General features: G+C 38.0%; 1 protein-coding gene and 1 pseudogene across 1 annotated transcript; both read left to right on the forward strand.

Moving 5' to 3' along the window:
• The first annotated feature begins 3,952 nt into the window (after positions 1-3,952).
• On the forward strand, positions 3,953-4,051 carry LOC130734831 (small nucleolar RNA R71; annotated as a pseudogene).
• Positions 4,052-15,639: 11,588 nt separating this feature from the next.
• Positions 15,640-17,135, forward strand: LOC130732092 (uncharacterized). The gene has a single exon (XM_057584214.1). The coding sequence runs from the start codon at positions 15,823-15,825 to the stop codon at positions 16,879-16,881; it is 1,059 nt and encodes a 352-aa protein (XP_057440197.1). The 5' UTR covers positions 15,640-15,822; the 3' UTR covers positions 16,882-17,135.
• The last annotated feature ends 686 nt before the right edge of the window (positions 17,136-17,821 follow it).

The following is a 17,821-nucleotide window of genomic DNA, read 5'->3' on the forward strand; positions in this document are numbered from 1 at the left end:
TAGGTAAAGCACAAGGTAGGTGGTGCCTAAGGAAGACTAAGGCTGCCAAAGATTGAGTGTGATCCTACTTGAAAACCGGAGCTTTAAACAATTAATTTCTTAGCACACAAGTCTCTTATCCCATTTTATTCCAACAATTTTTTACTTTTCTTTCTTTTTGAAACTCCAATTTTGACATGGAGGTTTTTCTTTTTCTTCTAACACTTAGGGCAAGAGACACTTTTTAATTTTCATAACCAGCTCCACTAAAATGCAAGGACCACAAATCCCCAAATTTCAACCACTCAACCAGCCCAAACATTAAAACTAACAAAGAAATCTTCACACAGGCTCAAATGGGTCAACTAGGGACAAGTATACAAGCCAACAAACTTTGAAGCTCAAACAAAACCTACTAGTCCCAAGAATGCAAATGTCACTAAGCATGCAGAAAGTGAATTCAACACAGAACCGAGAAATGTAAGTGAGTCAGGATCCTCCAGGGAATTTATAAAGTGAAGGGTCAAAGATAGACCCATGTGGACTCACATCGTTTTACATCCTCAAGAGACACTTAGAAGACTGAAGTCTCCTTCTCTCTTCCCCAAACATACAATCACTCCCCCAAAAACAACACAAGTATCTTGAAATAAAACATTTTCAAAACAAACAACAATTTAGGGAGCAAAACATAGGGAACTATCATGTAGTATAGGCAAGTATTGACCCAACAAGACTCTATAAACAACAATGCATGATCAAAGAAAAACAAAAAAACTATAAAAGAAAAATATGCTAAAAATGCATGAACTATCCTAAAGGTAATAGGGGTACCTCAATACCATCACACCATGGGGTCATTGTCATCCCCATCAACACCATAATCTAGTGCCACTCCAGCATCATGAGCAATGCTCAAATCCACCATACCCTGCTCCAAATTGTTGAAATCCAATGGGCCTTGATAAGCGGGATGAGTGGTTCTTTCGCCTCTCCAATAGAGATCAAGATCTCTATGAAGACGATGTTGCCTCAAGAAGATGTGCCCAAAGGTAGCCTACAACTAAGTCGAAGAAGGCTCAGCACGTGGCTGCGGTGATGTCATCACCTCATCAGCTACAACATTCTCTTCAGCTACACCCTCTAGCTCTTCCTACTCTTACTCATTATCGGATTGTGGCATCCTAGCCATCCAAGAATTATACAATCTTGTCTCCTCGGGCTTTGAGAGTTGAGGTGCTATCGTCAACCTCTTCTCAATGACATAAATAGGCTTTCTAGCCGCTTCCCTAGTTACATTGATCAAGGAAGTGATCAAATGAGGGTAGATGAGTCGAGGCGTGTCACCACCCATGTTGTAGTGGGAATAAATTCTGAAAGCTATGATCCTCGCCAAATCCATTGAGTAGCCTCTAACTATGCAGTAAATTACCACCAAAGCTAGCCACCTCACTTCAAATTTGTGGGAGCTAGGAATCAAAGTATCCTGCACAAACTGTGCCCAAACTCTAGCCAGAGGAGTCATGTCCTTCCTCAACAAAAACTTGACTTCAACATCCTCGTCTAATTCCCAATTTCCCCTAGGCCTAACCAGCACATGCTTCATGTCTTCCAGAAATTCCGGTGACGAGTCATCAATCAAATCATGGTATGTGACCTTTTTGGGGAAAAGGGCCTTCTCCTCATCCTCCGTGAGGAGTCCCAAGTAAGCCCTGATGTCCACCGCGTGGTACTCGATTTCATCCCCCCAAAACAAAGAAGTGTAGGTTGGGGGGGGGGGGGGGGTTTGGCTTGTGCTCTTGGTCATCACAATAGGTGTTGGCATAGAACTCCTTAACCATGACTTCACAAGCTAGAGGGACGGTGTTGACCCATTCACCCCATCTCTTAGTCTCCATGGCTAGTTGCACTCCAAGGGTGTCTCTCCTCCCTTCCCAGTAAAAGACTCCCCGCTCCTTGACACAATCCTTATGTGCTAGGAATGAATTGTAAAATTCCTCCTTTTTTGAGAAGAGGAAACGGGTGCGGTCCTAGCTCCAAAAAGAAGAGGAAGATGTGGCTCTCGCTGCGGTCCTTGACCACTTAACAGACATCTGGAAAATTAACACAACCACAAGCCACAAAAACACAACAAGGTTAGTTATAAACAAAAATAAAAGACCTGGAAGGGAAAAACTTCCTCACACTAACTTATTCACAAACCAAAATTCAACCACCTAAGAGCACTCAGACAAATTTTCAAGAGACTTTGGCAAATTGAGAGAAACAACCACAAGCACAATGTCACAAAATCAACCAGAAAGCTCGTTGAGGCATTCTAACAAACACCTAGAAGGAAAAAACGGAACTAGTTATATTAACAAGAATCTACTCTACCCAGACCCAAAATTCAACTCACACTAACTAAAAAAATCATCGTTAGAGTTAGGTTGTAACAAAGAATCGAAAACTAAAAACCTTACCTTGTCCTTACCAACTCTGAGAGTGAGCTGACTCCGATCAACATCAATCTTAGCCCTTCCAGTGGCTAAGAATGGTCGACAAAGAATGAGAGGAATCTTTGCATCTTCCTCCATGTCCAACACTACAAAGTCCACTGGAAACACATACTTATCCACCTTCACCTTCACATCTTCTACGATCCTGTAAGGTGTTTTCACAAATCTATCTGCCATTTGAATGGAGAGCATAGTCGGAGTGACCTCTACTAGATTCAGCCTGTTAAACATACTAAGCGGGATCAAGTTGATGCTTGCTCCAAAGTCATACAACTCCTCTTCTTCCGTCAACCCCACAAGCTCCACCAGAATACTACCAGGATCTCCTCTTCTTAGGCATTTTCCTTTGCAAGATTACACTACACTCTTCATTTAATTCAACCGTCTCATCAACCCTTCTCAACTTCCTTCTCTTATTCAAAATGTCCTTTATGAACTTAGCATAGATTGACATTTATTCCAAACCCTCAGAAAACGGAATGTTAACATGAAGTTTCTTGAAAACATCCAGAAATTTTGAGAACTTTTTATCCAATTTCTTCTTAGCTAATGCCTTAGGGAATGAAACCTTGCTAAGTTCAGGAATATGAACACTTTCTACTCTATTTTTAATAGGATCATTCACTTCCTTCTAAACTATTTCCCCATTTTTTTCTCCCTCAATCTTGTTCTCTACCTCTCTCAACATTCTACCACTTCTTGTAGTAATAGCAGAGGCATTTTCTTGGTTAGGATTAGGAACAATATCAGAAGGGAATTTACTTTGAGGTCTCTCGGCTATTTGCTTGGCAAGGTGGGCAAATTGATTCTCTAAGTTCTTGATAGCTACCTCTTGGTTCTTGTAATTGTTCTCCATCCGGTTGATGAAGCTTTCAACTAACTCTTCCAAGCTCTTCTTTCCACCACCATCTCCACCAACTTGCTCTTGGACTTGTTGAAGTTGTCTAGAAGTTTGGCCTTGGAAACCTTGATTGGGGAATTGCCTTTGAAAGTTTCCCCCCAGTCCATTGTTTCCTTGCCTCCAAGAGAAGTTGGGGTGGTTTCTCCATCCCGAATTGTAGGTGTTAGAGAATGGGTCATTCCTAATTTGACCCACAGCTTTAACTTCTTCATCACCTCTAGTCTCAATACAAACATCACTATCATGAGGCCCTCCACAAGTCACAAACTCCACCTTGGCTACTCTAGCACCGACCACTTTGGTCCCCTTCATTTTGCTCTGAATTTTCACCATTTGTTTGGAGAGTTGTTTGTTGGAGGCCATGAGTTGATCATAGGCTTCAACTTCAAGTACTCCTATTCGGGATTGACGATCATTGTTAGAGTTCATGGCTCTTACAGGCATTTTCTCAATCAAAACATACCCAACCTGTGAAGGAAGGGCATCGAACTCACCACTAGAAGCCGCACCCAAACCAAACCTCGAAGAGTATTGTAGACCATCATAGAACTTTTCAACAAGTTCAGCTTGGGTAAGGTTGTGTTGAGGACACTTCCTTAGGAGCTTCTTGAAACGCTCCCAAGCTTCATAGAGATTCTCATCGGTAATTTGAGCAAATGTCATTCTTCAACTTTCACAAAAGGGCTCTTGCGACAAATCTTGTTGTGAACTTTTCTCCGCTAGATCCTCCTAAGACGTGATACTCTATTGGGGTTGTGATTTCAGCCACTCTTCAGCTGTGTCCCTCAAAGAAAATGGGAACAAACTCAAGCGGATTGTATCCGCTAGAACATTGTGCACCTGATAAGTATTGCAATTCCGGATAAACCGTTCCAAGTGAGCATGCAGGTCCTCCAAAACATCTCCACCATATTGGTCCTCCAATGTCGGTCTCAGCTCAAAGTTCCCCACGACATTGGGAGAAACTATGTTTCCATGATAATCATAGCTCATGGCAGCCGAGGTGAGGTCTCAAAGATACTGATTAACATTCTCATATAATCATAGCTCTTGAATTCTTTGGGCAATGCCCTCCTCCATAGAAACATCTGAACTCGTTGCGGGGTTTTACATTTCTAGCAAGCTTTAAAGACTGTTTCCCTACCGACACAAAGAAAATCATAGGTAAAAATCATAGGTTGATTTTGAAAAAAATAAATTAATTGATGTGGCAGCCCAAGATAAAATATTTGCTCCACGTAACAAATCTGACACCTTAAACTGTTGAAATTTACAGACTATTATAGCTTGTATAAATTTCACGTATGATATATTTTCAACTTATCTTTAAAATGATCGTGTTGCACGTCGCGTCAATATTATCTGACAACGAAAAATTAATATAAAAACAGTACTTTATATTCACCCAAATACTTACAAGAGAATATTCCATAAATATTTCCCACCAACGCGCGTGAATAAATAATAATCCAAACAGTTATGTGATAATACAACGTATAGAGTCAATCAACTGCAATAAAATATAAAAACTATTTATTTAATTCGGGGTCTTAAAGCCACCCCCAACTCCACAGCCATCATCACCACCACCGACTGCCTTAATCAACCTTCACCACCACAATCGCCCTTCACCACCGCCATCGTCACTACCACCCTACAACATTGCTGCCACAACCACCCTCACCATCGCCTCCACCACCCTCCGCGACCGCCAATTCCACCGAAACCACCACCCACACTACAACCCTTGCTGCCACCAAGGCCGCCACAACCACCACCCTTCGCCACTGCTACCGTTATCTCTGTTGTCGCCAAAACTACCACCGATATTGCCTCCACCACTACCTCCATCGTCACCACCACAACCACAACAAACTCCTTCACCCCTTCACAATCGCCTCCACCACGCTCAACCACCACCATTACCCCTACCACAACTGCCACTCCCGCCCCACCCACCACCATTATCACCATTGCCACTGCCGCCACCTCCACCACTGCCACAATATTACCACCATTTATCGCCGCCAGCACCGCTTCCATCTCTACCACCGCCACCACCATCATCACCACCACTCTCTACCACCACCAAGCACATGCATGATTGTATCAATTTAAAAAATATGATAAGTAATTCAATTTTATAACACCTAATCTTCATAGGCCTAACACTATCAGGCTTTATACTATACAACATTTCAATCAAACCCCTTAGAGTAAGATAATTTTGCATTCTCATTTCGTTTTGAAATATAAGTGGTTTAAGGATATTAGTTAAAGAACTCATTAATTATTAATTATTGTATAGTTTGACTAAGATAATTTTATATAAAGTTGAATTATATTAGGAAGTGAGAATTGTGATAATTAAAAATTGAAGTTGATAGGTGAGAGTTGTAATATTAAATCAGGGTATAGAAAGAAGAAAATGAGACCAATAGTTACTATATTGGATTTCAGAAAAAATTTATATTATCTCTCGTTTACAAATTTGGATATTTTCTAAATTGATGTTGATAATTTTGTCTGTAGCTCAATAGAAATTAGGAGGATAATATGTTTTAATTACTGAGGGTATTTTTTTTTATAATTTAAATAAATAAAAAATTCCACCAGGCCTCATTAATCTAATGTGGCCATGCCACACGGGCCACGTAATCTCCAATTAACTATCAGATCATATAAAAAAACAAATTCAAGGCCTAGCAAATCTAATTACCAGTTTCGTATTTGATTTCACTTATTTTCCTAACAAAAAAAAATCAAAAATTTCAGCTACTTTCAACGAATTTCGCAGAGGAAAAGAAATCCCAGAAAATAGTGGATCCAGAGAGAACGTAAGACAGAGAAATCTCAGCCATCTGCTCTGATCTGCTTCCATCTGCTCTGATCTGCACGATGGAGTGTGAGAACGGAGTGGCGGAGGTGTGAGTGTGAGAATGTTTCCCTTTTCTTTTGGCTGGGTGGAATGGGAAGGGGCTTCGGGGTGTTGGATTCGCAACAGATGTGGTGTTGGGTTTCATGGTGGTGGCCGAGGGAGGGTGAGTGTGTAGAAGGAGAAGTGAAGGTCGAGTAAAGATGAAGATTGCAGGAAGACGGAGATGAATTTAAAATTGCAGGAAGGGAAGTTGATTGGGCAGCGATGAAATTGCAGGAACGGAAGATGATTGCAGGGATGAAGAAGATGCAGGCACTTGGCTTTTTGCAAATTTCGTTCAATCCTTTCGTCAAAGTTCTGGTGATTTTTTTTAACATGAAGAAGATATGATGTTGAAGATGATAAGATGAAGTTCTAATTTGGAATTTAATTTTCAAAAAAGGGTTTTAACTATGCGTTTTTTTTTTATATTTTAAAAGAAAAAAATTCCAATTGGGGTCATTAAAGTGATGTGGCCATGACACATGGGTCAATGGAGCTCATGCGTTGACCCAGATCTCCGGAGGGACCTAAACCAATTGTTTTGACAAAGGTTAGAGAACAAAGTCCGCATTTACTCCGACGAGGGACCAATGCCAAAAATGAGGTAAAGGATAGGGACCAAAAACTTATTTAAGCTGAAATTAATACATTTTCTAGGTCGTTGCGACATTATTACCAGATCGACCATTGACGAAGGAACAATATATCTGGCGGTCGGAACTGCGGAAAAAGAACGCCTCAGTCAATCTTCACGTAGGAACACAAAACCTCAAGATGGAAAGTCTTTTAAGATGAAGCACTCTAACCATTCGGTTAGGCAACATATCGGTCGGTACACAGAAGATGAATCATTTTGTATAATATGAACAAGCATTTGTCTTTCCAAAAGATACATATATTTGTTGAGAGTTCAAGTTTAAGTGAAAATGAGTAACATAAGTCTCAAATTAGATGAATAAGAAAGTGGTGAGTTTTATATGGTTGAAATACTCATACAACTACCTTAAAATTTTGGATGAAAAATGTGTTAAAGTTCAAACGCGAGACATATCGTTTATTATATTTTGAATGATACAAATATTCAAGAGATGAAGTGAAGAGGTTTAATTATTTCATATGAACTATATTTCAGGAAATAACCTACACATTCCCATTGTCTGATGACTAAGTGCAAGACAAAGCATGAAGACACTGAAGGCAGACTATAAGAGGAAAGAAAGTCGAACCAACGAGAACGTCTAACCAAGAGAAGATAAGATCGATCAAGATAGGAGACAGTCCAAACAAGATAAGAAAGGTCAAAGCTACAAGGCAGACTACACAAGAATTTGAAAGTCCAATTTAATAAGTCGTCTGATAAATAAAAGAGAGGAACAAGAGAGATAAGAAAAAGAGTCAAAGCTTCAGGACAAAGCAATGCAAGTTATATCCAAGTTGACAGATCGTCTGAGAAGACTATGGTTAATGAAGATCTGCTTCATCTATCTCAAAGGTTGAAGATCAGGAAATGTCTACAGAAAGAGCGGCATATTCAAATTGAAACCTCTCTGACATTGTTCAAAGAGAAAGTCAAGTGCAAAGAACCACGTGATATCTCACAATGCACATTGGACAAGAAAACAAGTAAAACATTGTCACCATCAAAAGTTTCCTTTTTCTCTCACTAAAAGACTGGAATGTTGCTACCTATGCTACCAACCAACTGACAAGATATACTTTGTAGCATTTGGCTTCAGCAAAGGTCACAATGCATTTAATGCTCCTAACAAGAAGACCGTTTGATCCAACGACTAGTACTCAAGATGCTCTACACGCTCCAACGACTCTCAACCCCTTGAAGCTCTTGTAGTATAAAAGGAGGACTTGAAGATTTCCAGAAGAAAGAAACTGAGCTAGAACTTTCATCTAAGTTGAAAATCTTCTTCAAGCACGCAAGAAGCAACTTTCAAATAAAATCTTAAGAGTCAAAGCCTTTAGATATAATCTGCTTCAAAGAGAGATATTCCTAAGAGTCAAATCTTTACATCAACTATCTCTAGATCAAGAACACAAAGTATTCCTAAGAGTCAAATCTACTCAAACACTTTGTAGTTCCCGAGCTTTATAATTTCTATTATCCCTTTTGTGAGAAGAGAACCTTGTAGAGCCAAACGATCTTGAAAAAGATCTTAGGAGAAGTCCTAAACAATACTTGACCTAGGAGAATTCCTGACTAATACTTGTTAGGAGAAGTCATGTAGAATACTTGTTGGAAGGAGTCCTGTCGAATACTTGTTGGGAGAAGTTATGTCTAATACTAGTTGTAGGAGAAGTCCTTGATACTTTTTAGTGAAATCTTGGTTAAGCCAGGGACTGGACGTAGCCCCATCGTTTGCGGGTGAACTATGATATATTGTTGTTTGCTTATCGTCTACTCTCCTATTTTTTATATCCGCTGAATCAAACGATTGTGAAAATATTCCATAAACTTATAATCGTTTGAAAAACTCAAGTTTTAAGTGAACACAATTCAAACCGTCCATTTCTTGTGTTATTTTTTCCGATATTAATTGGTATCAGAGCTTCGGCTCTAAGAAACTAACATCTTAACATGTGTAGAGAAAAGATCCATGGCAGTCGAAGACAAGTGCGTTCCCACAGATTAAGACACGAACAACCTCCCTTCTTCAACGGAATAAACTATCCCTACTGGAAGAACCACATGAAGACGTTTATCAGATCCAACAACTACAAGATGTGAGAGATCATAAACAAAGGCAACATCATCCACAAAAATGCTGCAAATGAAGTAATAAAGGAAGAAGACTCAACAGATGCAGAAAAGAAGGAAGATCAACTAAACTACAAGGCAAGACTTTGTCTCCAATGCGCTTTATGCAAATCCCAACTGCACAAAGTTGATATCCTAGAGACAACAAAAGAAATATGGGATGCCATGGTCGTTGCTTTTGAGGCACAAAAAATGTAAGATAAGTCAAACTCAGCCTACTCGTTGCAGAGTACGAGACCTTCAAGATGAAGGAAGGGGAGAACATTGACGATATGTTTGGTAGGTTCCAAACCATAGTGAATGGTATTAGAGTCTTAGATCGAACATATTACAACGTCGATCAAATAACTAAGATTCTGAGAAGTCTTTCCAAGATATGTAGACCTAAGGTCACGACGATCCAAGAAGCAAAAGATATGAGGACTTTAAAGTTAGAAGACCTTCTAGGATCATTGAAGGTTCATGAAATAGAACTCGAGAGGTTGGATGAAAGTTCCAAGAAGCTGAAGACTGTGGCGTTCAAAGCCAGGAGCTCGAAGGCACTAAAGACCGAAGCATCGTGTGATGACCTGGAATGCTCAGACGAAGAGCAAGCCCTCTTCAACAGAAAGTTCAAACAGATGTGGCTTAAACTACAAAAAGAAGGAAAAGGAAAAGAAGTGTCAAAACGAGATCGCAAAAAGGATTATGAATCCAAGAAGTTATCTTCCTCCTCTGACAAAGATCCCATTGTTTGCTACGAATGCAAGAAACCAGGACACGTCAAACCCAAGTGTCCTAAGCTGAACAAGATGTTAGTTAGGAATTCTACGTACAAAAAGAAGAAAGCTCTCATGGTAGGATGAGATGATTCAGAAGGAGACTCAGATGATGAAGACGAGGACAACAATGAAGAATCCTTCATCGCTCTTATGGCATCAACATACGATTCAGATGGAGAAAACAAGGAGGTAAGTTTTGATATCTCTGAAGATGATTATGATGAATTACTTGCTCACTCATATGCTTTAGCTACTAAGTTTAAAACCTTGAAAAAACGTTTTATCACACTTCAAAAAGAGCATGAAACTTGTCAACAAGATTGAGCTTTTAGCAAAAAAAAAAGACTTAATACATCAGAAGGCCCCTGTAAAGGGAATCAAATTCAGGGTCTAGAAATATTTTGCATCAAATTGGGTCCCTAGATTTTTTTTTAATTCAATTAAGGTCAAAGTGTGCCAGCCTTCAATTTTATCCCAGTCATAAATTCCACGTGGCTTTTATTATTAATTTTTAATTAAAAATTATTTTTAATTCCAACTCAATTAAATAATCAGAAAAAAATTTAAAAACTTAATAAATAACCTAATCTAACAATCCTTAACTAAACAAACTAATAATCTAACTAATAAACTAATCTAATAATCTAACCTAATCTAATCTAATAATCCCTATAACCAATCCCTAATTTAAACATTTTCACCCCCAAATTGAACCCCCAAGGCAATTGAATTTCAGAACCCCCAAACTACCTCCAATCTCACTAACTAAACTCCCTAGCTTTTCCACGCATACAGCAAAATTCCTTGAGTTGCCTTCAATACAATCAACAAGATTTCCAGCAGCAATTAACAGTAGAAAAAATGCCCACCTTTCCACTGAGAACTAGAAACACGCATAGAACATGCAGATGAAAGCTTCATAGGCTGGCCAAGCATACTCTTGGATTGGAAATCCATTCGTATACTGTGAAGGAAAACTTCTTTTTTTTTCCCACTAAACCCAGAATCAAACCAAAATCAAACATACTCTTGGATTGGAAAACCACTAAACCCATAATCAAACCATGAAACCCATAATCAAACCAGCAGAATTTTCATAAAACCCCACATGCAAAACCCACAAAACCTAGAATCAAACCAATGAGACATAACCATGTAAACCCAAAATCAATAATTGGGGGGAAATTGAGAAACAAGTTATGAAGAAGAAATTGAAATGGAATCTGACCTTGATTGGAGGAGAGGGCGTTGAGGTCGAGCAGAGGCCAGCGGTAGTGGTGGAGATCGGAGGAGGGGGCGTTGAGGTCGAGCAGAGTCCAGCGGTAGTGGTGGAGATTGGGGGAGGGGGTGTTGAGGTCAAGCAGAGGCCAGCGGTAATGGTGGAGATCGGGGGAGGGGACATTGAGGTCGAGCAGAGGCCAGCGGTGGTGCCGGAGATCGGAGGAGGGGGCGTTAAAGTCGAGGCAGAGGCCACAGAGGGAGCGAGCGGCGCCGTTGTAGGGAAGGGCGGCTTCATGGTCTTCTTCCTTCTCTTCTTCCTTTTCTTCTTCCCTCTTCCTTCTTCATCGATAATTCCAGAGAAGATTAGGTTAGGATTTTATTTTTTTAAGGATAGGTTAGTTTTCTATAACGGAAATGAGTTGGAATAAAAAAAAATTAAAGATTTAAAATAGTTAAAACATGTGGCATAAGTTGTCATTTAAAAAATATTATAAAAGCCACGTGGATAATGTGACGGATTAAAAATCGAGCCACATCAGCGGCTGGCACACTTTGTCCTTAATTGAATTAAAAAAAAATTCTTAGGAACCCAATTTGATGCGAAAATTTTACAGGCCCTGGAACTTATTCCCTTTACAATTTCAGGGGCCTTCTGATGTATTAAGCAAAAAAAAAATGAATTTTTAAGAAATCAAACCGATTCTAAGGAAGTTGTATCTCTAAAGAAAAGGTTAAAACATTAATTGATGATTTATCTTCATTCACCCTTGGTCATGATAATCTTGTTAAACTCTGTGGAAATACATGATAACTCTATGACAAAAGTGGTTTAGGCTTTGAAAGTGATTCATCGTCTAGCATTAACTTCTCAACTGCTGAATCAACATCTACTTAAACAAAAACATTTACAGTTGATCATAAACTCATTCAAGAAGATGAGAAGACTCCTTACGAAAAGAAGACACCTTCTAAGGGAACCACTAACCCATCAGGACCTAAGACACACTAGGCACCAATTGTGCCTATTGCAGATATACTCAACAGGACATAGGAGACACCAGATAATGCTGCATGAACAATGGATGCTCAGAACACATGACAAGAAGAAAATATATGTTCCCACAGATCCAAACTGAAGATGGTGCAGGTAAGGAAAAATTAAAGGATCAAAAACAAAATCTACATAGCATGAATTAATTGTGTGAAAGTAGATTCCCTATTTCCTTTAATAGAAATTGTCAACTCATAAACTTTATAAGCTAAGTTATATTTGTGTCCTTTCTTTCAAAGTGAATTTAACCCACATGTCCCAACATCATTTGGGGTATCAAATTGCACGATTCAAGTGCATATGCAACTACTTGTTAGGTGCTGTGATAAATGTCTTCATAAGAACTTCGCCTGTCTTTTTGTAAAAGACAAACAGATGTGTGTGGATACTGGATACAAACAATTAGAAGACAATTTTTAACTTTCTTCATTTTCCCCAAGTGTATTTGATGTGTTGTTTTACTTCTTGAACTTCAATTCACTGCCGGCCCCAAGTATCTCATGTTTAAACTAGAATACTTCCATAGTTCCAATGAATCTGTTACTGCTTTAATTTGTAATGTAGACAATGAAAAAGAGCAAACACAAAACAACTAGTAAAAGTAAATTAAGAAACGAAAAGATGGTGAGCAGGGGGAGGTTTAGTGGCTGTTTTCACTAAAGTTTGTCTATTATTGTTTTACCAAAATGGTTCCAAATTTTCACTAAAGTTAATTTGTCTATTATGGTTTTACCTTTATCTCTTCTTTCTTCTAAAATTCTCGTGCCACTTTTCCCCCAAAATTGAAGTTAACAAATAGTGTGCTTGCTGCTATGTATTATATAGTTTCATTCAAAAGCATCCAGCTAGATAAGTACTTGTTGAAATTTATTAATTAATAATTGAAACGTTAACCTTTGAGAGTGTTATATATGATCATCAGTTCAACAAGTTTCTTTCAGTACTTCTCTAAACCTTACAATGTTTGCCTTGTTTAAATGGTTCGAAATTAAATATACAGATAGGAGTACAATAGAAGTTCTCCAAATCATGATGACAACAATGTAGATAATTTCATAAAGTTGAAAAAGAGTATTATTATATGATTCGTCCTAAAGCGTAAAACTATAATCCTAGTGCTGTTTGCATAATGGCTAGACCTAGAGGGGACCATTATTCCCATGCTCTCAAGTGCATTACCGTCTTCATTATGGCATCCTCACTTTAATTAGTCCCCCTTTCACACTATATTAACTTTACTTCTGCTGCAATATATATTTTATTCAGGAATGGAGAAAGAATATAGGTAACAAAAAAATATAGGTATTTCATAATTGGATCTCAATGCTTGAGGTGGGATATTTCTTGCGAATTTTCCTTAAAAAGTTTATGTGAATTTTTTTTTGCAAATTTTACATGTGAACTTTTCTATAAAAATTTAAATGTTAAAAAGCTATATAATTATTTTTGTACGATTGATGAATTTTGTCAGAAAAATCGCATGACAATTTGAAGAATTTCTTTTTTAAAACAAAATTGTGGCAGTTTGAAACCCGCTTAATTAAACACCACAAATTTTAATCCATAGAAAAATCCACAGAAATTCAATCTTGAGCAAACTGTTAACACCCACAATTTAACTGCCAATTGAGTGTTACACACCGGAATTCAAGAATAAATTTTCTTCAAAATTTTCAACAAATTAAACCTTAGGAAGACTTTGTATGTTCTTATAATTAGCTGAACAATGTTTCTAGTTCATTTCCCTTGTCTAGCAATGAAAAAATTGAGTAAGGGTCAAGATCAATGTACACTCAGTAACATCTCTGAGTTGTGGGGATCAGACAGCTGCAACTAGCAGAATTACACAAATATTACGATGATTGTGGTAGTTTGAACGCGCATATATTTTTCAAACGCACAGTTTGTAATTGTTTCAATTTCCAAAATTATGCTTAATATATTTTTTACTACATTTAATTTGTGGCGGTCGGAAACTACAACAAATTACAAGTGTTGCAGTATTCGCCAAAATGGATGTTAATCCATCGTTTTCCATTGAGTTGATCCCCCTAAGCAATGATTTCTATGTAGCACTCTCTCCAAATCCGGGGACCCTCTTCTTTTCTTTAAATTTTCTCACAAACAGTTGTGGGTTTTATAGGAGGGGACGTTCAGTTAGTTGAGGTTGAGAGCATGTGTGTTTGTGAGTGCCTGCTGGTGGCAGAATAACACAAGAGGGGATATCAGATATGATGCAACATCTGGCATGGGCTCACAAGGTGTGGCTATCATTGGATCATGGAGCAAGCCTCGTGGGCTTTGGCTTTATTTTTCCATATCCAACTTTCTCTTTTTAAATGCAACACTCATACAGATAATTAAAACATAAAAATGAATAAAGGAATAGAAAGAAAGTTGTTCCGTGACCCCTCTAAATTCAATGATACTCAAATAGATAAACAGAGTTGCCCGTCAAAAAAATAGATAAACAGAGCAAATATCTAAAATATACCTCATTTTTTAATTTTTTCTTTCTTCGAACAAATATCAATCAATTATTTTTCTTTCTTATTTATTTCCACTCCATTGTCTCCACATGAACATGAATATTGTTGTAGTTCATGAGGTTGATTCCATGAAGGAAAAAAGATGTCAAGAAAATTATTTTTGAGAGGTCTGACATTGTCTAGAATAATGAAAGATGGGGGAGGCCAAAGCTACGTCAAGCACCAATCATTAGCACTTTAATGTTATATCTGATTAAGTTTTGGGAAAGTGTTTAGGTCTGATTTATTGCAGTTTGGTTTTTAAAACAATTTTTAGAAACAATTTTTAAAAACAGTTTTCAGAAGAAGAAAACAGTTTGAATGACATATTTCCAGCATTTAGAAAACTGATATCTGAAAACTAAAAACAGAAACTAAAAACAATTTTTTCCTTTTTTTCCTTTTTTTGTTTTAAAAACTAAAATGAGAACTGTTTTCAAAAACAGTTTTAGAAACAGTTTGAATTACATGTTTCCAACTTTTAGAAAACTGATATCAGAAAACTAAAAACAGAAATTGAAAACATTTTTTACCTGTTTTTATTTCTTTGTTTTAAAAACTAAAATAAGAACAGTTTTAAAAAACAGTTTTAGAAAACAGGTCGTATAAAACTGGTTTCAATTTTTAAAAACTGAAAATTCTTTTAAAAACCGCAAACAAACAGACTTTTTATCTTTGAGAAGTTTTGTTTTGGGAAAGTGTGGATGTATTGTGGTATTAAGATGAGATCGAGAGAATATTATTTTGAAAAAAAATTCAAAGCGTTTATTATCTATTTATTGATTTAGATCATAACTGTGATTTTTTCTCCAATTTAAAATTTTTTACGTTATTTTCTTGTGTTTTGATAGTATTCCCGCTTTACAATTTCTCTATAGTTTTCTAACCATATACGAATGTGTACAAATCACTTTACAAATTTAAAGGGCACCAAAAACTAGTGCAACAACAAGAATTAATTGAACAATCATATACTTTAAAGAGAACAACTAGATAAAGGCTAAAGCAGAACTGCATAAGCTGTCACCACTACTTTCTCTTCTTTCTTTTAAAAACCTTAACAAAGACCCAAACACCCAAACACAAACAAACACCATTCAATATTCACACTCAGCAAGCTAGCGCAAGATCTAAGGCGCATGCAATAAGTATAGCACAAAACCCCAAAACCAAGATTTAGAAGAGAAAGAAACATGATCAGAGGAAGAGAAGGCAAAGCAGCAGCACCCTCTACAGATCTGTTGGTATGTTTTCCTGCTCGAGCTCATCATCTTAGTCTAATGCCCAAGCCCATTTGCAGCCCCGCTAGGCCCTCAGAGCCCAACAAACGCCACCACCACCGCCGTAAGAGTTCAATCTCCAGAGGCGGTGGTGGTGGTGGGGCCCAAGCGAGCCCATTACTATGGGCTAAAACCAAGCCCATGGGCTCGGAAAATTCAGAACCAACCTCCCCTAAAGTCACTTGTGCCGGGCAGATCAAGGTGAGGCCCAAGTCCACAACAGCGTGCCGGAGCTGGCAATCAGTGATGGAAGAGATTGAGAAAATCCACAATGACAAGAAACAGAGGAAGCGTCTCAGCTGGGCTGAGACCCTCGGTTTCAAGAAGGAGATTATGCAGTTCCTCACATGTTTACGATCCATAAGGTTCGATCTTCGATGCTTCGGATCCTTCCCAGGAACTGATGTCGCCACCGAAGAAGATGACGATGATGATGATGATGATGAGGATCATGATGAAGATGAAGTGTGTCATGAAAATATTGTGGGTGTGGAAGAGAGTGAAAGTGAAGCATCGAAAACTGCTTTTTCCAAATGGTTCATGGTTTTGCAAGAGGATCAAAATAAGGGGTTTCACATGAAAGAAGAAACAGAGGATTGTAATGATGATGGATCAATTGGTGGTGTGCCGTCTGTTCCTCCTCCGAATGCATTGTTGCTCATGCGTTGCAGGTCTGCTCCGGCGAAAAGCTGGTTGAGAGAGAGTGAACGTGATCATGAAAATCATGAAAAAGAGGAGAATCCACATAGCAAAGAGAAAGAAAAAGGAAAGGTGCAGGAACATGTAAAGAAGGGACAGAGTTTGAAGTCATTGATGATGATGGAGGAAGAGAGTACAAGGAAAGATCAGAACTTGGTGGTGATGCGATACAACCCTGAATTTTATGACATTTCATCTGATATTGCCAAAGAGACATGGATTGTTGGGGGGATAAGAGATCTTTTGGCAAGGAGTAGAAGTTCCAAAAGGTGATGAATGATCATCGAGGATTACTACTGTTTTTTCATTTGATCTTTTTTTAAGTCATAACTTTTTTGTCCAAGTTTCTGTCAATTCTCCCACAAAATAATTTGGTGTGTGAAAACTGGGAAACATAATATTAAAAACCCAGTTTTAGCTTCTGTTATTATCATCAGTTTGGTTAGTGGTTAATTCAGTCTGTACAGCTTGGTTAGTTCTGTCAATTCTCCCACAAAATATTAAGTTGCAATAGAGTTAATGATTCATGACTATAGAAGTAAAGCTATCATCTAGGAAGCCACTTACAATGACCAGACAAAGGTTTAGCACATTTGAGCGTCTTTTGCATGTACATCCCCACTACGGATTCACACTACCTATCCTAAGTAGAGGTACGACATCTCTCTCAATTTGTGGAAGAACATTGGGCGTCGTCCATGTGAAATCTTCACAATCAACACATCGCACACAACATTCTAATAGTTATTCACGTCTGAAACAACATTCCCATGAAATTCCTTAATTAGAACATGTTGGCAATTAGAGGATGGTAATATAATTGAATGTTGGAGAAACCAATCCAACAAAACATTTGGATGCTTTTGTTGCATCCATGTCATTCTTGGGGCCTTCGATTACATTGGTATGTCACATTTCCCTCTAACTTTCAGGAAAGCAGTTTTACAATGGTTTCAATTCCTTCCTTCTCATTCCATTAGAGGATGCGAAAAACTTTCCAAACAATTTGTTCATCATTTTATTACAAGTATGGGACTCCCAAAGACTTCTCATACTTTGGGAAAGATTAAGCAAGGAAAGCATGAGTCATTGATGGACTATCTTACCAAATTCAATGAAGAAGCTACCTGGGTCCTGGGTTCATAATTTAGATCAAAAATTCTAACTTCATTTCTTTTGTGAGGCAATAAGGATGGATACTCCATTCCATACG

The sequence above is a fragment of the Lotus japonicus genome, chromosome 1 (assembly GCF_012489685.1).
Source record: "Lotus japonicus ecotype B-129 chromosome 1, LjGifu_v1.2".
In the NCBI taxonomy this organism is placed as follows: Eukaryota; Viridiplantae; Streptophyta; class Magnoliopsida; order Fabales; family Fabaceae; genus Lotus; species Lotus japonicus.

Coding starts and splice junctions, on each gene's coding strand:
- LOC130732092 (XM_057584214.1), top strand. CDS start 15,823: ATGATCAGAGGAAGAGAAGGCAAAGCAGCAGCACCCTCTACAGATCTG.